This window comes from Mytilus galloprovincialis, chromosome 3, assembly GCF_965363235.1.
Source record: "Mytilus galloprovincialis chromosome 3, xbMytGall1.hap1.1, whole genome shotgun sequence".
Taxonomy (NCBI): domain Eukaryota; kingdom Metazoa; phylum Mollusca; class Bivalvia; order Mytilida; family Mytilidae; genus Mytilus; species Mytilus galloprovincialis.
Genome location: NC_134840.1, coordinates 30,550,570 through 30,578,231, shown reverse-complemented (window position 1 = coordinate 30,578,231; position 27,662 = coordinate 30,550,570). Strand labels below are relative to the sequence as shown.

The window sequence follows — 27,662 nt, the reverse complement described above, 5'->3', positions numbered from 1 at the left end:
TTTCTGAAACAAGTGCCTGTGGGTAAATCAGCCAATGTATCCTCCTTTAAAAATTTGTCATTTGTTTGCGTTTACTTTCTAAACGGTATAAGTTGACTTAAGGTCCGGGTTGACTCATATGTCAGCGGTCTGACTGGACTTAAGTTCGAGCTGTGTCTAGTTTAATTTTGTCACCCATTCGAATGGGTAACTGTCCGCCAATTTATCATTTTATGCTAAATCAAATGCATTTAACTGTCGTAAGTTTATCCAAAATATCAATTAATAAACATGTATAAACAAAATCCAGGGATGAAGAGTGAATTATAATGCTGAGCATATCTCTCTCTATATATATATATTTCAAATGACATACTGTTATGTTCAGTGCGTGAAAGTTAGTGTCGATATCATGGGGTCGAATTTAACATTATAGACTGTATAAGCATCTATGGGACACAGATTCAGATTGGCGGAGTTTTCAAAAGGTTCAAAATGAATAAATCACCGATTGCTCCAAATACAGTTAAAAGAAAGAAGTTAGACGATGCCCTGAGTTATTTCACAGAAGGTTTGTACATATCAAATACTTAAATCATCTTTTAAAAGTTTAGATCTGTAGCAGGGTTAACAGTCAGTTTGTTGATTGTTGGCAATAGTTGCGAGATTGGGAACAAACCCTACAAACCCTCTAGATGGTGTTTATAAATGTATAGAGGGATAATCCTTCTAATATGAGGCAGGCATAACCTGTGAATGGGGACGAAGTCTGTATGATTTTTTTTTATAAATCAAACATGTTAAAAATAGAAACGGAAATACCGTAACGTTTCCGATATAATTTTTTGGTTCTGTTGTTAGGGATTAAGTTGTGACGTTATGACGTCATATTCAATATAAACAAAGAATGTTACGTTTCCGATTTTGCTCGACCATATTGACTAGGGGAATAGCTCTGGTAGCATGGATTGAGGCGATAACATACGGACACTTAAAAACACAACAGCTTCCATTTCTACATTTTAATCAGACAAAGATGACGTCACAAACATAAATACAAAATACTGACAAAAGGGGAACAACTCTCTTACATACAGAAACATAATCTGACCATACATACTGATATATGACACCATACATACTGATATATATAACATATAACACTGTTAGTACTGTTAGGGATTTTAGTTGTGATGTTATGTAAGTTATGACGTCATATTCAATGTAAACAAAGAAACGCTGTCATCCGGTAACGTTTTTTTTTATAACAAACAATTTTTAAAAATGAATAATAGAATTAGTATTGAGTTCCTTTCTAAGACTGATAAACATTTTATTCAAAGTCTCATGCAAACAAGACCGGAAACGGAAGTAGATTTCTGCGTAGATCCAGAAATTCTGAAACTCGACAAAAAAAAATTGAACGATTTTCAGTTCATAAGTACAATGAAAATATCGGGAAAATTTTTTCCGATTTTTATGCCCCACCTTTGATAGTAGAGGGGCATTATGTTTTCTGGTCTGTGCCTCCGTTGGTCCGTCCGTCCGTCCGTCTGTGCCTCCGTTCGTCCGTCTGTGCCTCCGTTCGTCCGTCCGGTTTAAGTTTTTGGTCGAGGTAGTTTTTGATGAAGCTGAAGTCCAATCAACTTGAAACTTCATATACATGTTCCCCATGATATGATCTTTCTAATTTTAATGCCAAATTATAGTTTTGACCCCAATTTCATGGTCCACTGAACATAGAAAATGATAGTGCAAAGTTCAGGTTAAAGTTTTTGGTCAATGTAGTTTTTGATGAAGTTAAAGTTACATCAACTTGAAACTTAGTACACATGTTCCCTATGATATGATCTTTCTAATTTTAATTCCAAATTAAAGTTTTGACCCCAATTTCACGGTCCACTGAACATAGAAAATGATAGTGGGAGTGGGGCATCCGTGTACTATGGACACATTCTTGTTTTTTTTTTTTTTTTTTTATTGAATTTTTTACTGTTATTGGGGACTTCGTCCCCATATTATTAAGGGATAAAAGCATCTCTCTGTAGAGGGATGATTTTGTTAAGACTGGATTTAAAGCAAATAAATGGCTAAAGGGATAGAACTTGCAATTTGACTGTAGGTGGGTCTTTTTATCACTGAACACCCCAAACACTTAATCTTTTGTCATTGTGTGCCAAATGTAACCATAGAGGATGATGACATTATAAAATCACTTTGATTAGGGACTCAAATTTCTGTTTTGAATTTTCCTCGTAGTTCATATAAAATTGAAAATGGAAATGGGGAATGTGTCAAAGAGACAACAACCCAACCATAGAACAGACAACAACATAAGGTCACCAATACGTCTTCAATGCAGAGAAAAATTCCTGCACCCAGAGGGGTCCTTCAGCTGGTCCCTAAACAAATATCATACACTAGAAACTAAAATAAAAAATCATGCAAGACTAACAAAGGCCAGAGGCTCCAAATTGGGACAGGCACAAACATGCAGCGGTGTTAAACATGTCTTTTGAGATCTTAACCCCCCAACCCTGCCTATACCTCTAGCCAATGTACATGATGAAGAAAAGTAAACACATAACACACGCACAGTGAAATTCAGTATTCTATTTTCAGTATTCAGTATTTTTGTGATTTTACTTTTGTCTCATCCGGGAATAAAAACCCTGGGAACTCTGTATTACAAGGCAGCACATTATCCAAGTAAGCTGAAGATGTTCTTCCTCAACTCAATTAATGACTTATACTCATCAATCCTGTCGCATATAAATGTAGCATAAAATACATTTTAATGTCCCCTTTGAAATATTATATCAGACAAAATCTTGTAAAAAATGTCTATACACTAATATATATGTCCATGTGTCACAAAATAGAAGTTCATTCATAATATAAGTTCCAAATGGAATAATTATTCTGAAATATTAGTTCCACTGTAATAAATATTACAGTAGACATGTATGCTCTTAATGGAGTAAATGAACTAGAATATTTGTTCCAACAGAAACAGATAATATGACATTGTTTCTAATAAAGTTTCACAATGCAGTGTGACCCCCATGAAAGAAAGAGGGTTTTAAAAAGTAAAATGCCAAAAATACAGAACTGCAAAGAGAATTCAAAACAGAGTAGGGATAATTTCATGGTGAATAACAATGAAAAAATCTTGGGACCTTGCCAAACAGACAGGGGTACTACTTTATTATTTCATTAATATATATCACCTATTTCAGTGATTTGATAAATTCAGTTATCGCCTATTTAAGTGATTTTGGTGTTTCCTTTGATCTTCAAATGCTGATTTCATTGATTTTCCATATTTTCACAAACTCATCTATAATTTTTATGTCCCATTTATGGGCATTATGTTTTCTGGTCTGTCCGTTAGTCCGTTCGTCCTGCTCAGACTACACGAAATACGTCGGACCGTCGGACAAATCCGGTGAATAATGGATCGGTCTGGTAAAATTTTGTTGAATTCCGGTCCGAATGTCCGGTGTTTTTTTTTCATGAATTTTTCTAACATTCTAGCAAAATTGCCAAACGATCTCAAATTCATTTTCATCTTTATTATTCATCACAGCGATGTTTATTTTGTTCAACCGCTAGCTTTATGCCGAACATCGCCAACCAGTGATGTGTAAATCCGGGTAAAAACATATCTGACTGTCAAAAACAACAATGGATGCCACAACCGGAAATGTAAATAAAATTAAACCGGATTAGATTCTGGGAACGGATAAGGATAATTCCGGGTTTGCCGATTCAAATACAATAAATGAATAAAAATCCAAGCAGATCACAAAATTTAGCTATAAAATATAACCACAAGAATTGAAAACCAAAAGATATATGAAAAAGAAATAAGAAACAGGAAATAATATTTTAAACTCTTAATTATGTTTAGTTCACAAACATTGTCAAAATCCAATAAAATGGGACATTACTCTTCACTGAAATGCATTCAAGCAATTGTGCGCAACTTTCATAACAATATCCCCTCTTGTTACATCATTTTGTTTTAATTTGTGCATTTTGGGGAGGAGTAGGGCACAACAAAGTCATATGTTTGTTGTTTTTTGTCGGATAATATACAATTAGATGTAAAAAAAAAAAAATTGGTCTGGTAAAATTTCATTCGGTCTGGTAAAGCTAGGATGCTTACCAGACCGAATGTCCTGTAAAAATAAAATCCATTCGCGTAGTCTGCCTGCTTCAGGTTAAAGTTTTTGGTCGAGGTAGTTTTTGATGAAGCTGAAGTCTGATCAACTTGAAACTATATACACATGTTTCTTATGATATGATCTTTCTGATTTTAATGCCAAATTAGAGTTTTTACCCCATTTTCACAGTCCACTGAACATAGACAATGATAGTGCAGATGGGGCATCCGTGTACTAGGGACACATTCTTGTTCTACATAAATCAATTATCCCTTTTTCTTTGTATATCGATTTCACCAGTGCGCTTGGGCAGTACTTGTAAGTTTCTGCACTAAAAGCTATTAAAAGTACCCTTGGGAAATTTTTCTGTAATCAAATATTTTTTATTTTTTAAAAAATTTAAAACACATTTTATTAATAATCACCTGTTACATCAACCCTCAGTTGCCCAGGGAAGCAACTAAGGGAGCCCCGATTTTTTAAGTCTCATTTGCCGGGGGGGAAGCAAATAAGTAAAAAAAGCCCATTATAAATTATGAACATCTATCTTTATGAATCTATCATGTCTATCTTTGCACAAATGTACATGTACATATAATTATTATCTATCTATATATTTATACACCACACCATCTATAATCATTTGAATAAAGTATTCATTCTATCTTGGGTTTTTTTCTCACAAGAGCTACCTGTATTTATCAAGCAGTTTCAAATTTTATAGCACACCAAACCGTTCTTTTGTTATGAAAATTTCGAATCAAATATTCAATTACTACTCTTACTACATGTATCAGACAAAGGTTAACAATATACGGTAACCTAAGTGGTTTTCATTAGAATTGATAGAATGATCTACATCAAGGTTATGTTCTGATCTACAATTTATTCCAGTTTTTGTGTTTTTTAAGTAAACTGTAAAAACTCACAGCTTATCAAGCAAAAGAAAATTTCTGCATGTACATAGTTGACTATTCAATGGAATCAGGGTTTCCGCTGGCGGTCGCCATTTTCGCAATTTGCGAAAAAATAATAATTGTGGCAATAAAAATTCGTCATTTGCGAAAGAAATATATATCTAACGATTTATTTTCCTCCATATTGTTTATTTACTTTTTTTTCGAGTTTCTCGGACTTTACCCGATCAGACAATACTCGGAATTCACCTTCAGCTCAGAAAATCAATAATCAGCTGATTGCATTTTAAAGCTATCGACAACAAAGGACTAATTAAGAAAGGTGTTGATTGAATTGTTTGACAAAATGATATGGTTAAATGGCTTCCGCTAAATGTCACATACAGAAATTATTTACCACTTTGCGACGCATGTGTTTGAAGCAACGTTTTGGCGTCTCCTCTCCTTTAAAGACAGTTTAGAAAAGAAAGCTGTTGTTGTGACGAAAAATGTTCAGAAACAAGAAAAATCTGATTTAAAACTTTAATTTTCCTTTGACTTTAATATAGGTAATTGATTAGGGAGACTACTTTAAAGTCGTTTGAGTGACACACATGGCAGATTCCAAAAAGAAATGAAAAATTCCGTCAAAAAGAACAAATTAAGAAAAATAATACTAACTGTTATTTGAATGATAATGTGTGAATGTTATATTGAATAAGAATGTTATATAAAGCAAGAAAACCAATTATTGGATATGATTCTTTCCATTAAAAGTAGAAATGATCAAAACAAGATGAAAAATGTGAACTGTTTGACGGAAATTACTTCCCATTTTTTGACACAAGGTTCATGTTTTACATTAACTTTAAGTTGACACTGATATAATGGTTTTTATTAGTGTAGTTTGATTATTCAAACATCCCTGTTTCTAAATCTTTTGCTTTTCTTTTGTTAAAAACATCTGTGATATATATTTTTTTCAATTTCAAATACCTTACTTATTAGATGCTCGTCTGTCAATAAATTTTATGATAGCAACAGGTTCATAAAATCTTGCCACATCATTGTAGGTACTTATATAAGCCTGTTAAAATTGTATTTCATAATGTACATTAAACATACACGTTTTAGATCTTTCATTTTACTTTATTTAATCAATAGTTCTATCAATTCTGTTGCTAACATAATTTCTGTCAAACTTGACGTTTTATGTTAGCAACATTTGGATGTGCTACAAATTAGAGTTATCTGTCCTGGGTTGAAATCTTTTTAAATTTCAGGCAGCAGTATTTTGCAGGAGTTCTTAATATGACTTTCAACTAAGATAAAATCTCCAATGTTGGTTAAAAATGTCAAATATATATTGTCTGTCAAATTTATTTTTGTTAGCGCAATCTTATGTTAGCAACAAGTCCGTCAATATCTTATGTTAGCAACACATTTTAGTCCGTCAAATTTTATGTTAGCAACAAAAAAGTCCGTCAAATATTATGTTAGCAACAAAAAAGTCCGTCAAATGTTATGTTAGCAACAAAAAAGTCCGTCAATTTTTATGTTAGCAACAACTTAATTTCTGTCAAATTTTATGTTAGCAGCATTGTTCATGTCTGTCAAATCTTATGTTCGCAACTCAAAGATAATCCTTTTTTAAAGTTATTAAAATTCCTTTTTTATTGGTGCAGATGTTCAGAAATGTTTTATTCCAATTTGCCTTTCATATAAAATCAAGATATACATCCAAACCTTGATAATACTGAAAATATCAGGAATTTTTGTGTTGCTAACATAAAAATTTTCCGTCAAAATGTCTGTCAATTTTGTTATGATAGCAACATTTTTTTAAGGTGTTCTTTATTTAAAAAATATAATGCGAATAGATCTATTTTTTGTCAAAAAGTGTTTACTTATATAAGTATAACATGTATTCCAAAACAGAACTTCATTGAAGTTGATTTTGTTAAATATATTTTTGGGAACTTTTCAACTTTCTTATTTGGAATCTGCCACATGTTTCAAGCATAGTTTTACGTCTCAACTTTTTCATTTACCATTGTTTACGAAGGTCAAGAAAAGAAAACTGTTGTTATGACGAAATATATCCAAAAGGTTGGGAACAACCCCTTGTATGAGAGTAACTCTTCAATGTAATGACTACACATGAAATGAGGGATCAATTTCATGTGATAAAAGCTTTTGTTTTGTTGTAAAAACCTCTTCTTAGTACAAAAGGGCACATCAGTATTTTTTTTTTTAAAAACTTTCCCTACGAACTATACTGGTATTATATGATAAAAAAAAAAAAATAATAATTTGTTATATTCCAGGACTTATATCTTCTTAATTATTAAAAGTATACAGACCCCTCATTTAGAAATGTTGTTTAAAAAACAATGAATATTTTTTCCTTTTAAGTTAAAAAAAATTCTGATGTTTTAAAGTAAATGTTTAGTTTTTATTCATTAAAATGTAGACTCTAAAATAAGTTTGAGAGTATAATCAAGACACAATGGGACAAAATCATCTTATTTAAGGGAGGGAGGGGGTAGAAAAAAGGTAAATTTTAAAAGAAAAATATATTTATGTTACTTGGCGATAAAAAAAAATAAAGTGGCGAAAAATATATTGTTTTGATGAAAGAGGTGGCGAAAAAAATAATTGACTCAGAGGAAACCCTGAATGGAATTCTTGTCTTTTAATCAGTAAAAAAATCAAGCTTGTGAGAAAAATATCAAGACAATGTGATAAACACTTATGGAAGTGATCACATTTTAACTTCTCAAATTACTTGTTGCAGTGATTTTAAAAAGTCTGTGTCTATTTTTTGTGACAATTTTTAAAATTTCACAGCCAATATCACTTGTTTAAGTAGTACCCTTGACTGCCTAATGACATTTACAGTAATTATTGGTTCATGACGATAAAATATACATTTTCTGAATGACTTAAAAAAAAAAAGAGACTTATTTTGACAAATCACAGTAATGTATCATTAGTGAGGAATCAGGAAAAGGATATTTTTACCAATTAAGCAATTTGACATGGTCTACTAGTCAAAGTGCCATGAAATAACAAATGTAAAACAATTCAAACGAAAAAAATAATGAGTTTTTTATGTACAAAATAATGTACAAAAAACAAATATGTTACACAACAACAAGCAACAAACACTGAATTACAGGCTCTTAACTTGGGACAGGTGCATACAGAATATTACAGAGTTAAAATAGTTTCTTTGACTTTGTGCCAAACCCTTCCCTAACCTGGGACATTGCTGAAACGGCACAGCTTACAAACAAACTATACAATTCAATAAACATAAAATCAAATATGAGAAACAGCAACAAACAACAACCACTTAATTACAGGATGTTAACTTAGGATAGGCACATACAGAATGTAGCTGGGTTAAACTAGTTTGAAGGCTTCAACCCTCCCCTAACCTTGTACAGTGGTGTAGCAGTACAACAAATGAAACAAACTAGAAAAAAATCATTGAAAAAAGCTGAACTAGGTATCTACAGATTGTAGATCTAGAGCCATAGATATATACATGTAAGAAAATGATATTTAGTTTGATTCTAATTAACAAAATCAATATTAATGTATAAAAAAAAAACAATACTAGTATATATATATATGTTTATAATTATTGACACAGTGTTCAATTTTTGTATTTTTCTTTTTCAGCTAGAGAACCTATTAAAGTAAGGGGCAATCTTCACCTACAGCTATGTTTAGACAGTTTAGAAAACATCTCCACAACAAAAGGCTTACAACCTGAACATATACTGGAGTTGATAGATGTTATTGGTACATGCAAACATGGTATGTACATGAAACTCTGTCCACATGCACAAGTCACATACAACTCTTTGATATGTTTATGTATGTGTACACTATATGCAAATAGGAGTAAAAACTTATATTGCCATGATTGTATTTTTAATCTGGCATGTCAGATTAAATCCATATTACATGAAGTATAAATGCAAGCAATTGAAAAACAAGAACTTTCAGTGATTTGATTATATAGACAAATTGAATAATAAAACAGAAAAACAGATAAGAGGAATTTAAAAAAATATCACCCAGTATGTATATAACAGTCCACTTTAAGCACCAGCACTAGACTTCTTTTGAAAAAAAACAAGACATACAAACAAAGATAACAAATAAAGAACAATGACATATATGGTCCACTAAACCTGACTTAGTAAAAACATGTGGTGGGGTTAAACCAGGCCAGTTTTAAGTTTACACAAACCTTCCAATTTACCTATCTAGACCATATGTCTTAAAACTAAAAGAAAAACCTACAAAGTGAAGGTACCAACAAAGATGACTTGAATATATAATAAAGAGTCAAATGAGCTCACTTTTACAGGAAGTTAGTTAAAGCTGTCAATTGAATCATATGGTAATAAGTATTGTTATGCATATTTGTATAATCGTTTTTATTTTAATTTTTAGCTGAGTCAATTAGTGCCAGATTAATCAAATTCCTAATTCCTGCTACTTTTGTACCTGAGAAGGCGATTGTTAAAACAATATCATATCTATGTACAAATAAACCTTCTACAAATATGCAGGTAAATATATGTACAATGTACTGATGTTAACTTGATAAATCACATCCCATAAAAATCCACTATGGACTATATTTGCATTATCAATCTGTATGCCAGCTAGATATCTGAATACATATCCAATTGCAATATACTATTAGGGCCTGCCATCAAAAGTTAATATTTAATTATGGACTTAATTATTCAGGATTCAGGACTCTAGGATTTAGTAGCTTTTATATTAACTTTTAATAATATATTCTTTAACAACGAAAAGATGCAACACTCAAAATATGCATTATTTAAACTTATTTGATCTTAAAATTGTATCTTTTTACAGTGCCTGTTACTAAGATGGATATTAGTGATCTACGATTACATAGACACCAAAGATGATATACACAAACTATATGGACTTATTTTCTTCTTTCTTGACAACCAGACTATGGTAAGTCTACTTGAAAATTTAAAGTTTGTGTATGAATAAGAATAGTTCAATGAGATATCTGACCTTTGCCACCAAAAAACACAGATCATTTACTAGAAGGCATATAATAATTCACTGTATATTTTTGTATAATTTTAACTTGAGGAATCTTTTTAAGTCAATTGGCAAAATCTTAGAAATAAAATATCTACAGAATAACATTTTTTCCTTAATCCACGAAAATTGATAAATTAAAAATTGTACCCACAAAAAAATGAATCTTCAGTAAATGGATTATGATGTTCTAAAAGCCAGGATTGCACTTTCTTGTTGAGGTTAATATTACATAAACTATACTTGATAAGGAAAAATATCACCCTTGCCATTAAAAGTATGAAAATCAAAATAATACACCCATGTTTTTATTTCAGATGCCTTATGTTTGCCACTTGTTATTTTTGCTCACAAGGAAAGAAGATGTAAGAATGTTCCGAGTCAGGAAGCTCTTAAATCTTCAGAACAGAGTGGTAATGTAACATAAACTATTTATTAAGCATAGACACTTCTATTCTATTCAAATCACCAGTACTATGTATAACAATTCTATGTTGCAATCTTGGATTGTTTGTTAGCCTTTAGCTTCAAGAATTTGCCTCTTCACAATCATAAGAACAATGGTCAATTTCATTCAAGGTTTGAGTGTACACATTTCAAAATATTACTCAAAATGCATTTGATTTTTAAACTGTGAATTGAAATGTCAGTTTATCCTGTTCATACAAAAGGAACAGATCTGTCTGGCTGCAACTCCATTGCTATTGGATTGAAGTAAAAGTAGAAAATCATATATATTAAACTTTAAACATAACATTCTTACCAATACTTTACTTTAAAGTTATAGAAATATAGGTATGATTGATTGTAAGATTATTTGACTTAAATGTGCAGTTTATATATTATGTGGTAGTCCTTTTGTAATATAAGACATACTATCTGTTTTCACAACTGTTTTTATAATATCACATGCTTATTGCATGCAAACACCAGGAAATCTAAATGAGAATAAAACCAAATGTGGTGTAATTATAATAAAAACTTGCTTCTTTTCACAGGGAGCGCAGCCATATTTGATTGGATTATTGTCTATTTATAAACTTTATTATCCAAACCTGGTATCTATGGTTCTTCCAAAGAACAAAAAAGTAAGTCATTAAGATAAAATGTTTATGAGAATTTATAAAACTTAATCTATTCTTCAAGATTCTCTTTACACTTGAAAATTAAGTGACTTTTTCCTGGCAGACTAACAGGGAGGAGTGAAAACCAAACAGCCACAGGGAGGCATCATGGAAAAGTGAGAGATCACAATAGTGTTGTTTAACCTGGCTCACATAACCAAACATGGTCAATTTGATTTGCCAAGTGATCAAATCTCTACTTGAAAATGCAAGGCAAATGGTATAAAGCTTTAAGTTCCATTTACAGAATTTGGTTAAACTATAAACCAACTTGACAAGCAGGATGAATGGTATGTTCTGATTTTAAAAAGAACGCGACACTAGAAGAGGACATCATCATTTTTTAAAAAGATCAGAACATACCATTCATCCTTCTTGTCAAGTTGATGTCCTCTTCTAGTGTCGCGTTCTTTTTAAAATCAGAACCAACCATATTCTCTTTCAACAGAATAGACCAATGTTTAGTTAATTAGTGCAGAAAACAAATACAACAAAGATTGATTTTTTTGCCACAGGCTCATTAAGTGTTACCCTTTATAACCTAGAGGAAATCCCCTTTTCGACTAGAAAATTGCAGAGCATGAGCATGGGCAATCATGTCCTCAGACACCTTCTTATGTTATTTTAATTTACTGAAAGACTTGTTTGTTTTTCTATTCAGTTATTTTTCCCTAGTAAAGATGGTAAATGGAAGATTGTTGTAGAGAAAGTTCAACTTAGCAGAGTTAATCAAAATACATTGGATACCACAGTAGCATCAGAAAGACTTCAGCTGGCAGATTCTAGTCAAATCAGAGGTGCTCCGGTAAGTTGTCATCATTTACATATATGTCTGACTTTTAAGGAAACTAAAAAAAATGTATTTAATATTGGAAATTGTTAATGATTAATTTCAATCAGTCAGTTTGTTTGAATTATCACAAAAATGATGCATAGCAAAACACATGTATGTATAATTTACAACATCATGATATGGCAAGGTGTGCTACAATGCCATGTGTAATTTAATTTACAGATTGACGAAAGGTATAAGAATTTAATTGATCTGGGATGAAATGTCAGCAAGATATGAAAATAAAACATCAAACGCAATAAGTTATAATTATAATGTCAATAATAAATTTGTTCAACAGATATTCCAAGTTAATATAGAAAAGTTAAGAAAAAAGTGTATCTTAATATTTTATCATAAAGATCATAAAAACAAGGATCTGGTAAAAAGAAAAAAAAACATTAAGTTTAAATAGAAGTCAACCATCCAGATCATTCTAATCAGAGCAAAAAATCCAGTCAAATGATTATACATCAATTGGAAAGGGGAGAACATTAAAGGTAGCATTTGAGAATACACAAATAAAAACATAACCTTGACCAAGTTGTATATCAATATCAAAAATGCTTGCCTGATGGAAAAGAAAGATATGGGGTTTCCATCCCTGACACAAAATCTGTACATTCACTAGCAAAAAACACAAAAAGCAAAGGAACAGTGCTTTAATTGCTGTTCTTCATGTCTGTTTGCAATAATGTAATATTTTTATCTTTCAGAGATCAAAACGAAGGAAAATAGATCCTGTTCCTATTGTTCACTCAAATGCATCTAGTAATATTGGAAACCCTGGAAAGGATACTGTAGAGGCCATGTTGTATAAAAATAAACCATTTGTACAAGTATCTGACTTGAAAGCTTTGATGCAGCGGCCTGATTACATTGAGGTATACTTTTTCAATTTTAAAAAGTATTAACCTGTATTATGTGCTAAGTTATTTTTCATTTGTGATTTTGAGCTTGTTTTATTTTTGGCAATCAGTTTTCGTTACATCTGGAACCAGTAAATTTTATGGACAGGGATGGAATTTTCTCTTTCAGCTTATTTAGTAAAATTGAGAATGGAAATGGGGAATGTGCCAAAGAGACAACAACCTGACCATAGAAAAAAACAACAGCAGAAGGTCACCAACAGGTCTTCAATGTAGCGAGAAATTCTCGCACCCGGAGGCGTCCTTCAGCTGGCCCCTAAACAAATATATACTAGTTCAGTGATAATGAACGCCATACTAATTTCCAAATTGTACACAAGAAACTATTTAGGCCTATTACAATCAATTGTTCCCATACTCATTTATAGATCCTGTCATCGTCACTCCACAGTATATATATCTAGATGTTTGAACATACCTCTATATATCAATTCAGCTCATAAAACTGACCATCAGTATTGTCTGGATGTACAGAAAGTTTAATAGAACACTAATCAAAAGAAACAAACTGATTTGAGCTTAAATTATCTAAATGCAGAAATGTTTAGCTGTATTTATATTTATATTTCAGCCACCAAGTCAGATAGGAGCTGTTCTAAGAAATGAATTACTACAACACTACATGTCTTATTCCTTTGATGCTGTGACAGTAACAAGGTTTTCTTATTGGTTACAAGCTATTCTTTATGAAGGTTAATAAATAGTTTTATAACGAATTACATATTTTTTACGTTTTAATTGTTTGGTCTCTTTTATTTTTGACACATTGTCATTTTTGTGTAATGCCTAAAATTGCAATTAAAATGAAATCATGCTCATATATACCAAACATATTAGGTTTGATACTGTACATTAAAGACACAAATAACATTACTTTGAAATCAATAATATTTTTTTTAATTACAAGCATATATAAATATTCTACAAGTACAAAATGCTATTCTTTATTAACTTTGTAATGGGTTAAAGAGTTGCTCTTTTTTTTCCCCATCACATCATCTGAAAAGATAGGAATAGTTAGGACTGGAAAAATTAGATATACTATTGATAGAGCATGGACCAATGAAGAATTTTGATGTTAATTTCATTATATTTCCTATTTGTCTTCAGAAATACTGGATAGAACAGTTACAGTAGAAGACAAAGAAAGAATTGATGGATTGCTGACCAGAGTTGTTAGTTTTTCAAAATTTCTCCAAGTAAGTATTACTTTATATTCAAAAATTATTCAAAATTTTTTATTAAAGTAAATTATGCGACTGGGTGAGTATGGCAATAATAAGACCTTGCATTCGGATATCTGGTACCGGGTAGCTGTATACATTCTGATATCTGGTACCAGGTAGCTGTATACATTCTGATATCTGGTACCGGGTAGCTGTATACATTCTGATATCTGGTACCGGTTAGCTGTATACAGACCTTGCATTCTGATATCTGGTACCGGTTAGCTGTATACAGACCTTGCATTCTGATATCTGGTACCGGTTAGCTGTATACATTCTGATATCTGGTACCGGGTAGCTGTATACATTCTGATATCTGGTACCGGGTAGCTGTATACATTCTGATATCTGGTACCGGGTAGCTGTATACATTCTGATATCTGGTACCGGGCAGCTGTATACAGATTTTCCTGACATCACAATAATTTATCTCACATTTTTGTCCATTTTTTAAAATTACAAAAATAAATGTGTACAATTATTTCTGAATTTACAGTACATTTCAATGTCCTAAAAGAGACCAAATTGAGACAGTTTTAATGGATGAAAAACAAATTCAAAGCTTATACAGATAAAGATAATATCAAAGATATTATTACAGTGTTTAATTGATAGACTTTACATAGAATCTTAATTTTTATAATTTTTGTAAACAACATCGCTGTGATATCCTGTTTGTAAAACAATTTCTTTACATACAGCCAAAATTTCAAACCTTTTCTTAATACAATTGAAAAAATCTCTTAAGAAATGTTTCAAGTAAATTGTATCAACAAAGAAAGTGACTGCACCGCAAAAGTGTACGTTTAATGTTAACGCAATTCTTAAGTGTATTTGTACATTTTAGGAGGGTATACCAGCAGTAGATCAATTCTTAGCTAGATTTTTACATCGATGGAATGGAGAGGATTTTCGTGTTCATATTTTCAGACTTATTTCCTACCACAGAATTTGTTCATTCCAAAGTTAGTAGATTAATGGAAAAGAAACGTGGGATTAATTTCATGAAATAAAAGTCTTTTGAAGTACAAGAATATTAACCTATCGGCCTAGCCACAATCAGATGTGCATTTTGTGTTTCATATGAAGTCAAAAATGAGTATCACCTCAGGGAAAAACTCTTTTGATATTTTGGTTCAAAAATGGTTTAAATTATGAACAATTGCCATCGTTAGGCTAACACTGGTAGCATTTATATAATTACATGCAGTTTTTGGAAGAAATATTAAATATTTTTATTAAATAAATGGTGTTTAAAAACTGTATAATTTTCTTCAATGGTTGGCTTCAAGACATGGTCACCAGTGTCAGATTTTTGGTCAATGACAAAGACAACAAAATATGTTTAGAATTATTGAATATCAAACATTTTAATTGAAAAAAAAATGACAAGAACATGTTTAACTCACAGTTATTTCAAACATCAGTAGCTTTCTTTGATCATTAATCTTATCTGATAAAACTGTATCTAAAATTATCTATAAATAACAAAACTTCCAAAAAAAACCTTTCTTTTGGTGTATAGAACATTAAAATAACTTGATGCATATTCTTACAATAAACAATCAAACTTAGCAATACAATTTATATGTTTCGTCTACGGACAAGACATTGTATTCATATTTAATGAAATGCATTATTAAAACTTAATTTTGATATAGCTGAAAGTGTTCTCTTGAAAAAAAACCCATACATTTTATCAGGTTTATCTATCAAATGATGCTTAACTTCGAGGAAAATGGAAACAAATACATTTTGATAATGTCTACGGACAAGACATTTTGTTGATATTCAATTAAATGCTTTCAAAGATGATTGTTAAAGTTAAGATTAAAAGTTACCAATTAAATTTAAAGCTGTGTTTTTTAAATTTTGGAAAATATAAAAATGTACCCATAATTCTTTACATATCTCAATAATTTATTGATTAAGCCAAAATAAAGACACATTCTTTTAACTGAAATCCATATATCTGACTGTTTAAAACAAGCAAACTATTATTAAAACTCAATTTTGACATAGGTGAATGTGTTCTCTTGAAAAAATAACATACATTTTACCTATCAAATTAGGCTGAACTCGAGGAAATTGGATACAAATATATTGTGGTAATGTCTACGGACAAGACAATTTCAGTTTAAAAAAAAATCTGTTAGAATTAATTGTGACTATATTTATGTTGAAAATACTGAGTTTTAATTTGAATAGATAACTTTCATCACCTATAAATAAGATTTAAGTTCCATAGCAGACAAATAATTGAATTTAATACTTGTTATGTACAAGTGTCTTGTCCGTAGACACTTCCTCATCTGCTGTTAATACTGAAATGCAAAAGATAAAGTTAGAGAGAGAGAAATACTTTTTCTTCATTTGATTTAGTTAATCTTTTAAGGTATGCAGCAACTGGAATAAACAATATTGATGTAAAATAAGGTATGCTTTTTATGACTGATAATCTGACACTTTTTAAAATCCACTCCTGTAAAGTTACTTTACAAAAATTGAGAACATTTAAATTACCATTTATTTAATAAAAATAAGATATTTCTAAGTTTAAACAACACATAGGACTAATTAAGACCCAAAAAACAAAGCAATATTGATAAAAAGACATGTCTACGGACAAGACATTCTGACATATTTTTGAATTTTTTCCTCTATTAATAGATGATAGAAAAAAATGTTAGTAGTGTTTTCATATCTACAAAAGAACAGGAACTTAGCAATGCAACATTAATGTAATTATGCTTCCAGTTTACTAGGGAATGCATGTCTACGGACAAGACATTTTTTCACTTTATTTGTATATCCAACTTTGACGGTATATATCTCCAGCTAGGGTACTGCAGTTTTGATAAATAAGGTAGTTTTTGATCATGTATATACTAGAAGAGAAAACAAAACACATAATAGCATAAATTTGATTTATTTTTCTCTTTTATCACTACACTGAGCATGCTAAAATCAAAAGTACAAAATTTCATAACAAGCGCATAGTATTCAACTTTTTATCATAACTTTGTAACTACTGAAGATTTTTTGTTGCAACAACCAGTAAAAGAAAGATGAATAAATTGTCTATAACAGTGAACCAATAATGTAGTTCAAATTAAGTTCACTTATTAACTATCAATTGATAAAAACAGCGAAATTTTAAATGAAACAACATAACGTGAAATTTTGCCCATTTTCAGCATGTATTTTAGTGTTGTTTTTTTTCAAAACGGTAACACTTATACATGATATTTGATATTCATTGTAAAACCCTACATTCTCTTCTTCAGTTCAAAGATGTATTACTTATGTAAAGTTTATCTTCTTGTCTTTACAAGCCTATAACATAGACCCAATATGAAATGCACATCTGATCTTGGCTAGGCAGTATGATTAGCATGCATTACAAATGCCTATGGAATTGACCTTCACCTGTCATGTGTATGTCAGAAGTCGATAAAACTAAATAGATGTATGCCTTAGAGCACCAAACGAAAGTGCCCAAACATAATAGTTTTATCTATCCAATTTAAACATGTCATAAAATGATCAATTATAAAAGAACAATGTCTTTATTTCTGTTCTTCATCTATGAAAGGTGTTCACCATAAATTTAATACCTCATATATAACTTGGGCTTAAATTAAAATATTGTTTGTTTGCCCTTTACGGACTGACCCTGTAAATTTCGTTCCGCCTGAAAATCTTTTATTTGTATTTACGAGCAAGATTTTATTTTATTTTATTTTTTCATTCCTACCAAAAATCTTATATTTGCATTTCTCGCTCAAAACTTTTTTACTGGAATCCTCGGGTTTTATCTTTCCCGTATAAGGTCTAGTCCGTTTGGTATCACGTGAGCGTTTGACATGAACACTTGCCTTTAGAGTTTCAAAGCATTTGTTTGAAATCAATGTTGAAAGCTTTGAAACCTGATATGACATTACTCTGTGTCTGTATACTGCAAACAAACAATATTTTAATTTAGGCCTTGCCTCAAAATCAAAATATGTATATATAGTACAGTTTTTGTAAGAAACATTTCCAGTGTGTCTCCATGGATAAGGCCATAAATAAAGATTCCAGTTAAAATGTCATGCTTAAGGTTGATGCTTCATCTTTTTTTTTTTACAAAACTTTGATTGTATATTTTAAATGCAAGCCTTTTATTTGGACAGCAAGGTTTACAACTTTAAGCACCATGACTACACTTCATTCTTGATACTTTCATTACAGTTTTGTGTTAATCTACTTTGGTGAAATCCTTTAATATATGAAAATTGTATTAAATTCTTTTCATATCAAACAGTTTTGTTTAAATAATTGAGACACAATGGCTTTTGTTGAAAAGGCTTAAATTACTTGATGTACTGGTCATTAATGAGATAAAGCTCTGGCAGTTTACTTAATTTCTAATATGTATATATGGTACTACTCTCTAAGAAAAGAAGGAGATTAGTATTATTGCCAATGAGACAATCACCACCAAAGTTCAAATGAAGTAGATGTAAGCAATTAAAGGCACTGTACAGCTTTGAACAATGAATAAATCCCATACTGAATGGTCAGCTATAAAAGGCCCTGACATGAACGTTTCTTTTCATCCAATTAACTTTATATATACAATAAATACATCTTAATAGAATAATATAAGATATTATACATTATAAATGTGAATAAAAGGAGATTTGAGATGTCTCTATGAGAGAACAATCCTACAAAACAACCCCCCCCCCCAAAAAAAAAAATATGTTGTACTTTATATTGTTGAAGTTGTATACACAAATTGTTCCTTACAGGATTACATGATAACATACTGGAGCCTCTGAGAAAGCTATATTTTTGTTCATCTGTTTACTTCAAGGTAAGTGGTGTACCTGTTGTGTTACTAGTTTTGATTTTATAGTTGAATATTGAAATTATGAATTACTAGCTGCAAATTATAAGTAAAGCTCTTTGCTGATGGTAATGCAGTCAAAGAGCTAGCAAAACTCCCTATTTTTATTTTTTTATTTTATTGCCATGTGATGTACAGTTGGTTATTAATACTCTTATTCATAATATATTATAATGGCTTGGAATTTGTTATGCTAGATGCATGTTAAGTCCATCAGACTCAACTGTGAGGATATGATTTTGTGTAATGTTTGTCCAAAACAGGTATTCCTTTAAGTGTAAAAAAAATTGTATTGTTTTGAGAATAAAAAATAGAAATCACAAAAATACTGAACTCAAAAAGGAAAGTCTCCAATCAAATGGCAAAATCAAAAGCTCAAACACATCAAACAAATGGATAACAACTGTCATATTCCTGACTTGGTACAGGCATTTTCTTATGTAGAAAATGGTTGATTAAACCTGCCTTTATAGCTAGCTAAAGGGATAAATATTGAAAACAACTTAATCAAGAATCGATGAATTTTTTTTGTGTGTATTTCAGTGTCAAGTGATACACTGCCTAACAGCATTACTACATAATTTGGCTGCCTTTGAATGGCCAAGAGTCCAAGAAAGCAATAAAACAGATGAAGTAGATGGTCAGACTCCCTCAATATTGTAAGAATGTGTGAATTTATGTAAAGTTTAAAGGTGACATGCAAGATTTTATTGTTTAGCTATCTAATGTTGTAAAAAAATGTAGTTTGAAATTTAAAAAACAAACAAAAATTAAAAATGAAACATTTATTGCTTGTACTTTTTGCCGCTAGTGGTTCAATAAAAGAAGATTCTACTCCCTTTTGTTAATGATTTCATCATTTTCCCTCTTTTTAAACTGTGTTGACAAAGTCTCATGATAAGCTGATACCAGGTAATACGCATAGATCTATAGAACAATTGTTATTTTTAGACAAAGCCTTATTTCTGTGGTGAGAGGGTATACAACCAGATTGGATAACAGTGGTTAAAAGTGTTTTACAATTCATTCACTTTAATTTTAGAAGGAATTCTGTATTTTTGGTTACCAGCATTACACAAATATATTGATTATCATTTAGGTGTGATTTAATTGCATTTTTTCACAGATCCAGTTTATTCCATGAAGAGACGGAAGAGTTTGAAGGTGTTGTGACGTTACTAGAATTAGTACGGTACATCAGTGATATATGTGTATTAGGACAACAGATGGATGATAGTCATAATCTACTCATACACATCAACTTAAACTTTATGGAATTAGTAAGTCGTTACAAAATAAAAGGTCAAAATTAAATTCCTAACAACTTTTGTTCTGAGCTGACACAACTTTTGGTCTGTTTCAGAAAGAAATATATTTTGTTTTTCCATAGGTGTTATATAAGATTTATTTTATTTACCTATTGAAATTTTGTTTAATTCAATAAACTATTTAAATGCTGAAATCGGACAGATTAGGAATAAATAACTTGCTTGTCTACAGAAAAGTTAGGTAATGGTCTTATTTATCTTATTTTGAAAAGATAACAGTCTTAGTTTTGAAAAGATAACAATCTATCTGAAAGGAAAATATGCAAAATATTTAAACTGATGATACATTTGAAAAAAATAGTCTACTTAGAAATATATTTGATTCATCTTTATTACTCACTACTGGCAATTCAAGTGCATTCCTATTAAAAAGCTAGGGTCTGGTACAAATTCTATGCATTATATATTAGAAGAGAATTGAAAGAATTTTCAAAATGCAAACATAACTGCATTTATCCCTAACTATAGAACTGTAAAAGATAAAGCTTTATATCTTAATCTGAAAGATTATTTTAAAGTATTGGCTTATCATATATGCTTGTGTTACATTTCAGGTAGCCAGTCTGTTTTCACAATACAATATTCCTGTTGTACCATTCCCTGTCAAAGATATATTCATGAGACCATTCTTACTAGAGAATGCAATGGGACCAGCTCGTGTCTGTTCTATTATTACCATGTAAGACATAAATTACTTAGATAAAATTAATTTGATGTGTAGTAAGGAAGAGGAATGATATAAACCATCATTTTGTGTCTTAAATTGCAAATGCAAAATCAATCTTCAAACCCTAAGAAATTATTTTGAAAAATGAATGAAATGGCATATGGTGACTTAATTGCAGAAAATACATTTTGGATGCAGCTGTGATGTCATTTATAAATATCAAAACAAAAATATTTGACTAATTTTGTCGCTACTGTTAAATGACGTTGAGAAGCATTCAAATTAACTTGAATGCATTGCCAGTATATGGTACAACTCTTTTCTGTTGCTATTTAGTCTTTATGACATATTTTTTTTCTAGGCAATACATTGTATAATTGTATAGTATAGATTGGTTTTAATCTTGAGAAATACTTTGACATGTGGTAATCAGTTTGATAGTCCTTTTGTTACATTGTTACAGTAAAATACAGTGATTTCCCAGTAAAATCAAAACCAATATGATTTCATGCCTTGTACATGACATTAACAATGGGTGTTGTCAAGATGTTGTGGAATGAATTGAGAATGCGATAGAAAAACCTAGATCCTATCATTTCTTACTTTATTTAAATAGTTACAAGTCAATGTAATAAAGAATAACTTATCCAAGAATTGAAATCTTTAAAAATCTTCCACTTGTGATGCCTATTCATGAACGAATGTGTTGTTTGGTTACTTGATGAATATTTTTCTGTATTTGAATTCTTGGATTACTGTGTATTCATAATTATTCGTGGGATACCAATTTTTCCTGGATTTCATGGGTACAGGTAAACCATGAACTACAGAGACGTGCAAAAAGTATTCGGTCACAATGGTGTCATGTTTACGTTTCAAAACGAAAGTTGTAAAGTTCATGCTTGCACTGTAAATAAATCAACCAATGTAATACAACAAAAATAAAAACTTACCTCTAATACTTTGTTAAGTGTCCTTTTAGCCTGATTACATTTAATATCCTTTTTGGAATCGACTTGTATAAGCACTGAATATAGGCAGGGGTAATACTGACCCAAATACGGTGGATTTCTTGGAATAATTCATTTTTAGATTTAATCATCCCAGTACGTGTTTGAAGTTTTCTTTTTACATGTAACCAAACGTTTTCGATTATATTCTAGTCGGGGGACTGTGCAGGCCAGCTCATACCGGTTATTCCATTCCGAGCTACAAACTCTTGGGTGGACCGTGCACGATGGACAGGGGGCGTTGTCATCCTGGAATAAATAATTTCCTCCCGGAAAATGCCGAGCTATCACTGGCCAAAAATGTTCATCAAGTATTTCTTGATATTTGACAGCATTAATATTGCCTTCTACAGGAGTAAGTGTACCGACACCATTCCAGCAAATACAACCCAAAATCATGACTTGATATTAAGTTTGTGAAGTCTGCGGTTGCATAAGGTCCGGTCTCCACCCCTCGTCTCTTTTTTGCCATACATACACACGTTCATCATGTCCAATCATGATTTTACTTTCATCAGAGAAAATAACCTTTTTCCAGTTGTTATTAACCGTCCATCTCCTTTTTTCTCTGCACCATGCAAGTCTTTTGTTCCGATTGACTTCCCGGATCACAATATTTTTCTTAGTTACACACCTGTGATACCCATGTTTATGTAAAGGGTGCTGGATGGTACGTTTAGACACGGGATCACAATTTTCCTCATTTAACTTGTTTGTTATGTCACATAAAGAGCTCCTCCGACTTGTCTTTACAATGCGTTTAAGCTTGCGGTAGTCGCGTGGTTTTACAAACAATAGTCGGCCACTTCTGGGTTTATTCTCCACAGAAACCGTGTCTAAATTTTTCGAACATTGTCAATAACTGTTGACTTGGGAATTCTAAGTATGTCAGCGATTTTTCAGCGAGAAAATCCATTCTGGAACATTTCTACAATCATGTTTTTGACATCTGTTGACAGTTCCTGACCTTTTCTACCCATCTTGTTATTTTACTTGTTTTAACGAAACTACAATGGCAGACGACAACAAACGTCACATGACGGTAGCCCATGTGATGCACAACGCTTAAAGACTAGTACAGTAATACTCAGTGACGTGATTGACGTGGGGCAAGGCCATTTAAAAGTCAGTCACCTGTACAAACGTAAACACAACGCCATTGTGACCGAATACTTTTTGCACATCTCTGTAAAAAGTTTAAGGATTTTCTTTTCTTTTGGTTTGTATGGAGACGTAGGCAAAACCATGAAATTAAATATCCACAAAAACGTCAGATTTCTTCAATCCATGAAAATTGATACCAACAAAAAAATAAATGAATCCAGAGTAGTTATTCTATAAGATTAGTTATTGTAGATTCAGGTTTTATTAGTTACAAATTATCAAAGCTTTTTAAATCAGTTATAGGTTTTAGAATCATTGTGTTAGAAGAATGAACAGTAGATTTGAAGGTGAGAATATAAGGTCTTTTTGTACTTTCCCTTTATTATTTGAACAGGTACAAGAATTCATTAGAATTACAGAAAAGGCAGACGATAGGAACAGAGTATGATGAAGTTATTAATAAGAAAGCAATAATCAGGAAATGTAATGACCTTATCCTAGATGTTTCTGATGCTTTGTTGAGGAACAGAGCATTCACAAGGAAAGTTGATGGAAGTTTCTTCAACTTTAATCCACAGGACTACAGTGAATCTCTGAAGGTCAAAGAAGATGTATTCACTGTTTATTTACACCAAGCTTTTCTGGGATTTGCTATGAAATTTTTGAAAGAGGTATTTTTTATTGATAGGTTAAGTAAATGCAATGCATACATTTATTTATGATCATATTGAAGGCAATATAAAAAGTTTATTTAAATTAAAAAAATAATCATTAAATTCATCCTTTATTGTGATACAAAAGATGTTCAGAAATTAAGTTAAATTATAAATAACAAAGGTTTTGACACCAAAGTTTGCATTTCCATTTGTGAAGAAGATAAACAGATTCTTTTAAATTCATTCATAAGGAAATCAGCATTTTACCAGGATCAACTAATAAAGCCATCTTAAAGGGGGAGGGGGGGAATAAGGATTGTTTGATGGCATTTTGATTAATACTCAGATTTTGAAACAAAATACTTTTTGAAATCTTAAAATAATTACTGTTCCAGAATTAAATGCATGGTCGGCATGAGATTTATTTTTTCCAAAGACCCAAACCACCAATGAAATAAAAATGTTAAAATTCAACCGTCCATATTAAAATAATTTATGTATCTATAATCCATATCCAATAAATTTTGAAACAGCCATATTTAACAGAAAAACAAGAATGTGGTATCTATCCAGGACACTAAATCAGTACATGCACTACAAAAAACACACAAAAAGCAAAGGAACAGTGCTATTCTTCATCGTCACAGTGAAGCCATCAACACAGAGCAAAAAAAAAATCCAACTCACTGCATGTTTGGGGTGACCCCTGGTACCAGCTTTATGTTAACATATTGTAATAAGAAATTTAGAATGAATGGTATCAGTATTTAAAAAACAGATGTTTTAATTATTTTGCTCTCATTACAGACTCAGCCAATAGAACAGTTTGGACATCCAAGAGGAATAAAGGTAAGTTATAATAGCCCGCAAATAAAAATAATGAAGCCATCAAGCCCATTAGAATATAGCAATATTAATGAAAAATGGAAGAGTAGCTATTGGTCATTGGTAATTTATATAAATTTATTTGGTTGAAATTATACATTGAATTAATAAATGGTGTAAGCACAGTAAAGATGACATCACAACACATGAAAACATTAGAAAGGTCCGTCAAAACCTTCAAAAGTTCAAGATTGACCACAACAAAAAGACAAATTCAATTCATGAAGCTCCTAAAAGAAACTAAACATTAAGCAACATGAATTCCCCCCATAAACAGGTGTTGACTAAGATACAAGCTGTTTCTATAGTTTTGAAATTGGTGGATCTTCTGAATTATATAACCCATACTTTTTCTAAACTTAACTGAGAGTTAAATAATTGTTTTATATATACTATGATAAAAAAAAATAACTTTCAGTGATAAGTGGATCACACAGCAACTGATTTTACTCTTAATATCTATTTTACTGATATATTTCTTTTTATTCATCATACTCCATTTTGGTTGTTTTTTTCAAAGCCTTACCCAGTAATTGCATGTCTTTGGAAGATTCAGCTGGCTCAAAAATGGCACTTTGGAATAGAGGATCCTTTTTTGTTGGTCGGGGAGGTGGAGTCATTATTATATGTACATATAATGTGTAATTTGATATAATAAGAGTTGTCTTAATAAGAAATTGAAAAAAATCATGTTTCAGATTTCAATATTTTGTTGTATAAAGTTATTTCTTAACCATTTTTACAGGGAGTTAAAGAGACATACTTTGAATTTTTGGAACGTGAACATCTGGACGATATTCCAAAATATAACAAAGTTTTCATTAGGAAAGGGAATCAATCGACGACTTCAGCTGGCTAACTAGAAAGATATTCCCAAATAAATAAAGTTTTCATTAGGAAAAAGAATCAATCAACCACTTCAGCTGGCTAACTAGAAAGATATACCCAAATAAACAAAGTTTTCTTTGGAAAGGAAGTCAACAATTTCTGCTGGCTGGTTAGAATGATTTTCACAAATATAAAAGGTCCACTGACACATATTGCTGGCTGACTAGAATTGTATTCAAATATATAACAAAGTTTCATTAAAAAAGGAGCCAATGGACATCTACTGCTTGCTGACTAGGAGGATGTTCTCAAATATAAGATTTTATAAATAGAAAAAGTAAAGAGATTTATATGAATACATAGAAACATTATTGTTAAAAACCAGACATAAAAATATTAAGGTAGCACTACAGTCTAACAGTGATTTTTTAAAGATATTTTTTTTATCACATAATTTTGAAGTAAGTATTATTCTGCACAGTTTGTAAAAATCCAAAAATCATTATCATATCACAACAGGGAGTAAATTGATAATGAACTTATGTAAATAAAAGCACATGGTAATTTATCTAAATATATAGGCATTTAGGAGGGCTAATATGTCAATCATCTGTTGATGCCAGTGTCCAGCTGTTAATCACTGACCACAAGATAAATAGTGTGGTCTTATCTCATTGTATCATGTGTATTGCAACAAAAGTAATTTATATTACATGGAAGTAAACAGAGAAAAGGGATAAGTTATCAAAAAAGAGAAAATCTAAAGGGAAAAAATCTAACCAAAATGAACAAATAAATATATATATATAAGGATAAGAAGAATATGGCTCTGGATCTACAGTATCTTCTGTTAGGAGTTTTAGGCACTTTGACCAATTTTAAGTTTATGTGAAATTTTTCAATTCCATAAAACTAAGAAAATCATGTAGGACACTCTATTTTCAGGAAGGGGATGGTCTTGATTTTTTTTTTTTAACATGTCTTTTATTGCATAATTTTAATGTTCTAGCTAATTTCATAGTATATTTCTTTTTAAAATACAAATGAAAATCATTCTTTATAGTGATAATAGTGATGTTAAATATTGATTATATGAAGCTGGTCATTTCTGTTATTCTCTTATCTTAGACTGTCTGGATAGAGGCGGAGCTTAGTCTATATTTAATTACTGCATCACAGATGTTGGTCAAATCTGTGACGTCAAACTCACGCCAAATGCCAAGTTAGTGTTGGTTAGTGCACATATAATTTAAAATTTACAGTATTAGAGCATCAAAGACACAAAGTGTGTGGTTATATTGATAAAAAAAATGGTGTCAGAACACTCCTCGGGTGTTCTCAGTAGAACTTTTGTATTAATGATGCATTTATAGGGGTTCTAAGGGGGAAATTCAGTTTTTAGGTCATTTCTCAGAACAATTTCTCATGAGAATTGTTAACAAAAAATGAAAATAGCAACTTCATTGATACCCCTTTTGGTTTGACTTTTATATATGTGATTAAAGAGAGTATTATCTACAATACCGTGTCCCAGTTTTTGGATAATTTGTTTCTAAATGAATTTATAGGTGTCCAAAGATGAAAGGTGAAATGAGGTTTGGCACCCAGCAGTTAAATCAATATATCTTCTTACTGGAGGCATATATCAAAAATCTGAGACACGGTTTTCTATATAGTGTATGGTTGATTAAAGTGATGAAAACAAATTTTTACTACCATTTGACCTGAATGTGCCATTTTCATCCAAGTTGGAAGACCACTTTTTAGGCAATTGAGGAGCTATAATTTGAGATTAATCATACCAAAAATAAATTTATGTACAGATTAAGAAGAATTAATATTTCAGCTTTATAATGAGTTAAAGATTTTAAAAATCCATTGAGTAGTTTTGGAAAAATTAATCTTTAAAGACTGTTGGTTGGAGTCAGAAAATTCTGACTGTAGTGCCACTTTAATAAAAGTATATGATATGTCAAATAGTTACACATACAAAGGATTCAATTTCATTAAATTTTATAACAGTTAA

At 30.9% G+C, this 27,662-nt stretch overlaps 1 protein-coding gene across 1 annotated transcript; it reads left to right on the top strand.

Moving 5' to 3' along the window:
* The first annotated feature begins 413 nt into the window (after positions 1 to 413).
* Positions 414 to 27,662, top strand: LOC143067680 (centromere protein I-like). Its single transcript, XM_076241130.1, has 18 exons — positions 414 to 550; positions 8,735 to 8,872; positions 9,518 to 9,636; positions 9,953 to 10,060; positions 10,471 to 10,566; positions 11,152 to 11,241; positions 11,939 to 12,082; positions 12,826 to 12,993; positions 13,610 to 13,730; positions 14,149 to 14,237; positions 15,112 to 15,229; positions 19,061 to 19,125; positions 19,702 to 19,817; positions 20,285 to 20,438; positions 21,041 to 21,165; positions 23,662 to 23,938; positions 24,731 to 24,772; positions 25,554 to 27,662. The coding sequence occupies exons 1-18, from the start codon at positions 475 to 477 to the stop codon at positions 25,665 to 25,667; spliced, it is 2,160 nt and encodes a 719-aa protein (XP_076097245.1). The 5' UTR covers positions 414 to 474; the 3' UTR covers positions 25,668 to 27,662.

Bases quoted from the DNA above. Each gene is read 5' to 3' on its own strand.
- LOC143067680 (XM_076241130.1), top strand. From the start codon at position 475: ATGAATAAATCACCGATTGCTCCAAATACAGTTAAAAGAAAGAAGTTA. The intron at 551-8,734 runs GTTTGTACATAT...TTTCTTTTTCAG, and splicing joins CCTGAGTTATTTCACAGAAG to CTAGAGAACCTATTAAAGTA. The intron at 10,061-10,470 runs GTAAGTCTACTT...TTTTTATTTCAG, and splicing joins TTCTTGACAACCAGACTATG to ATGCCTTATGTTTGCCACTT.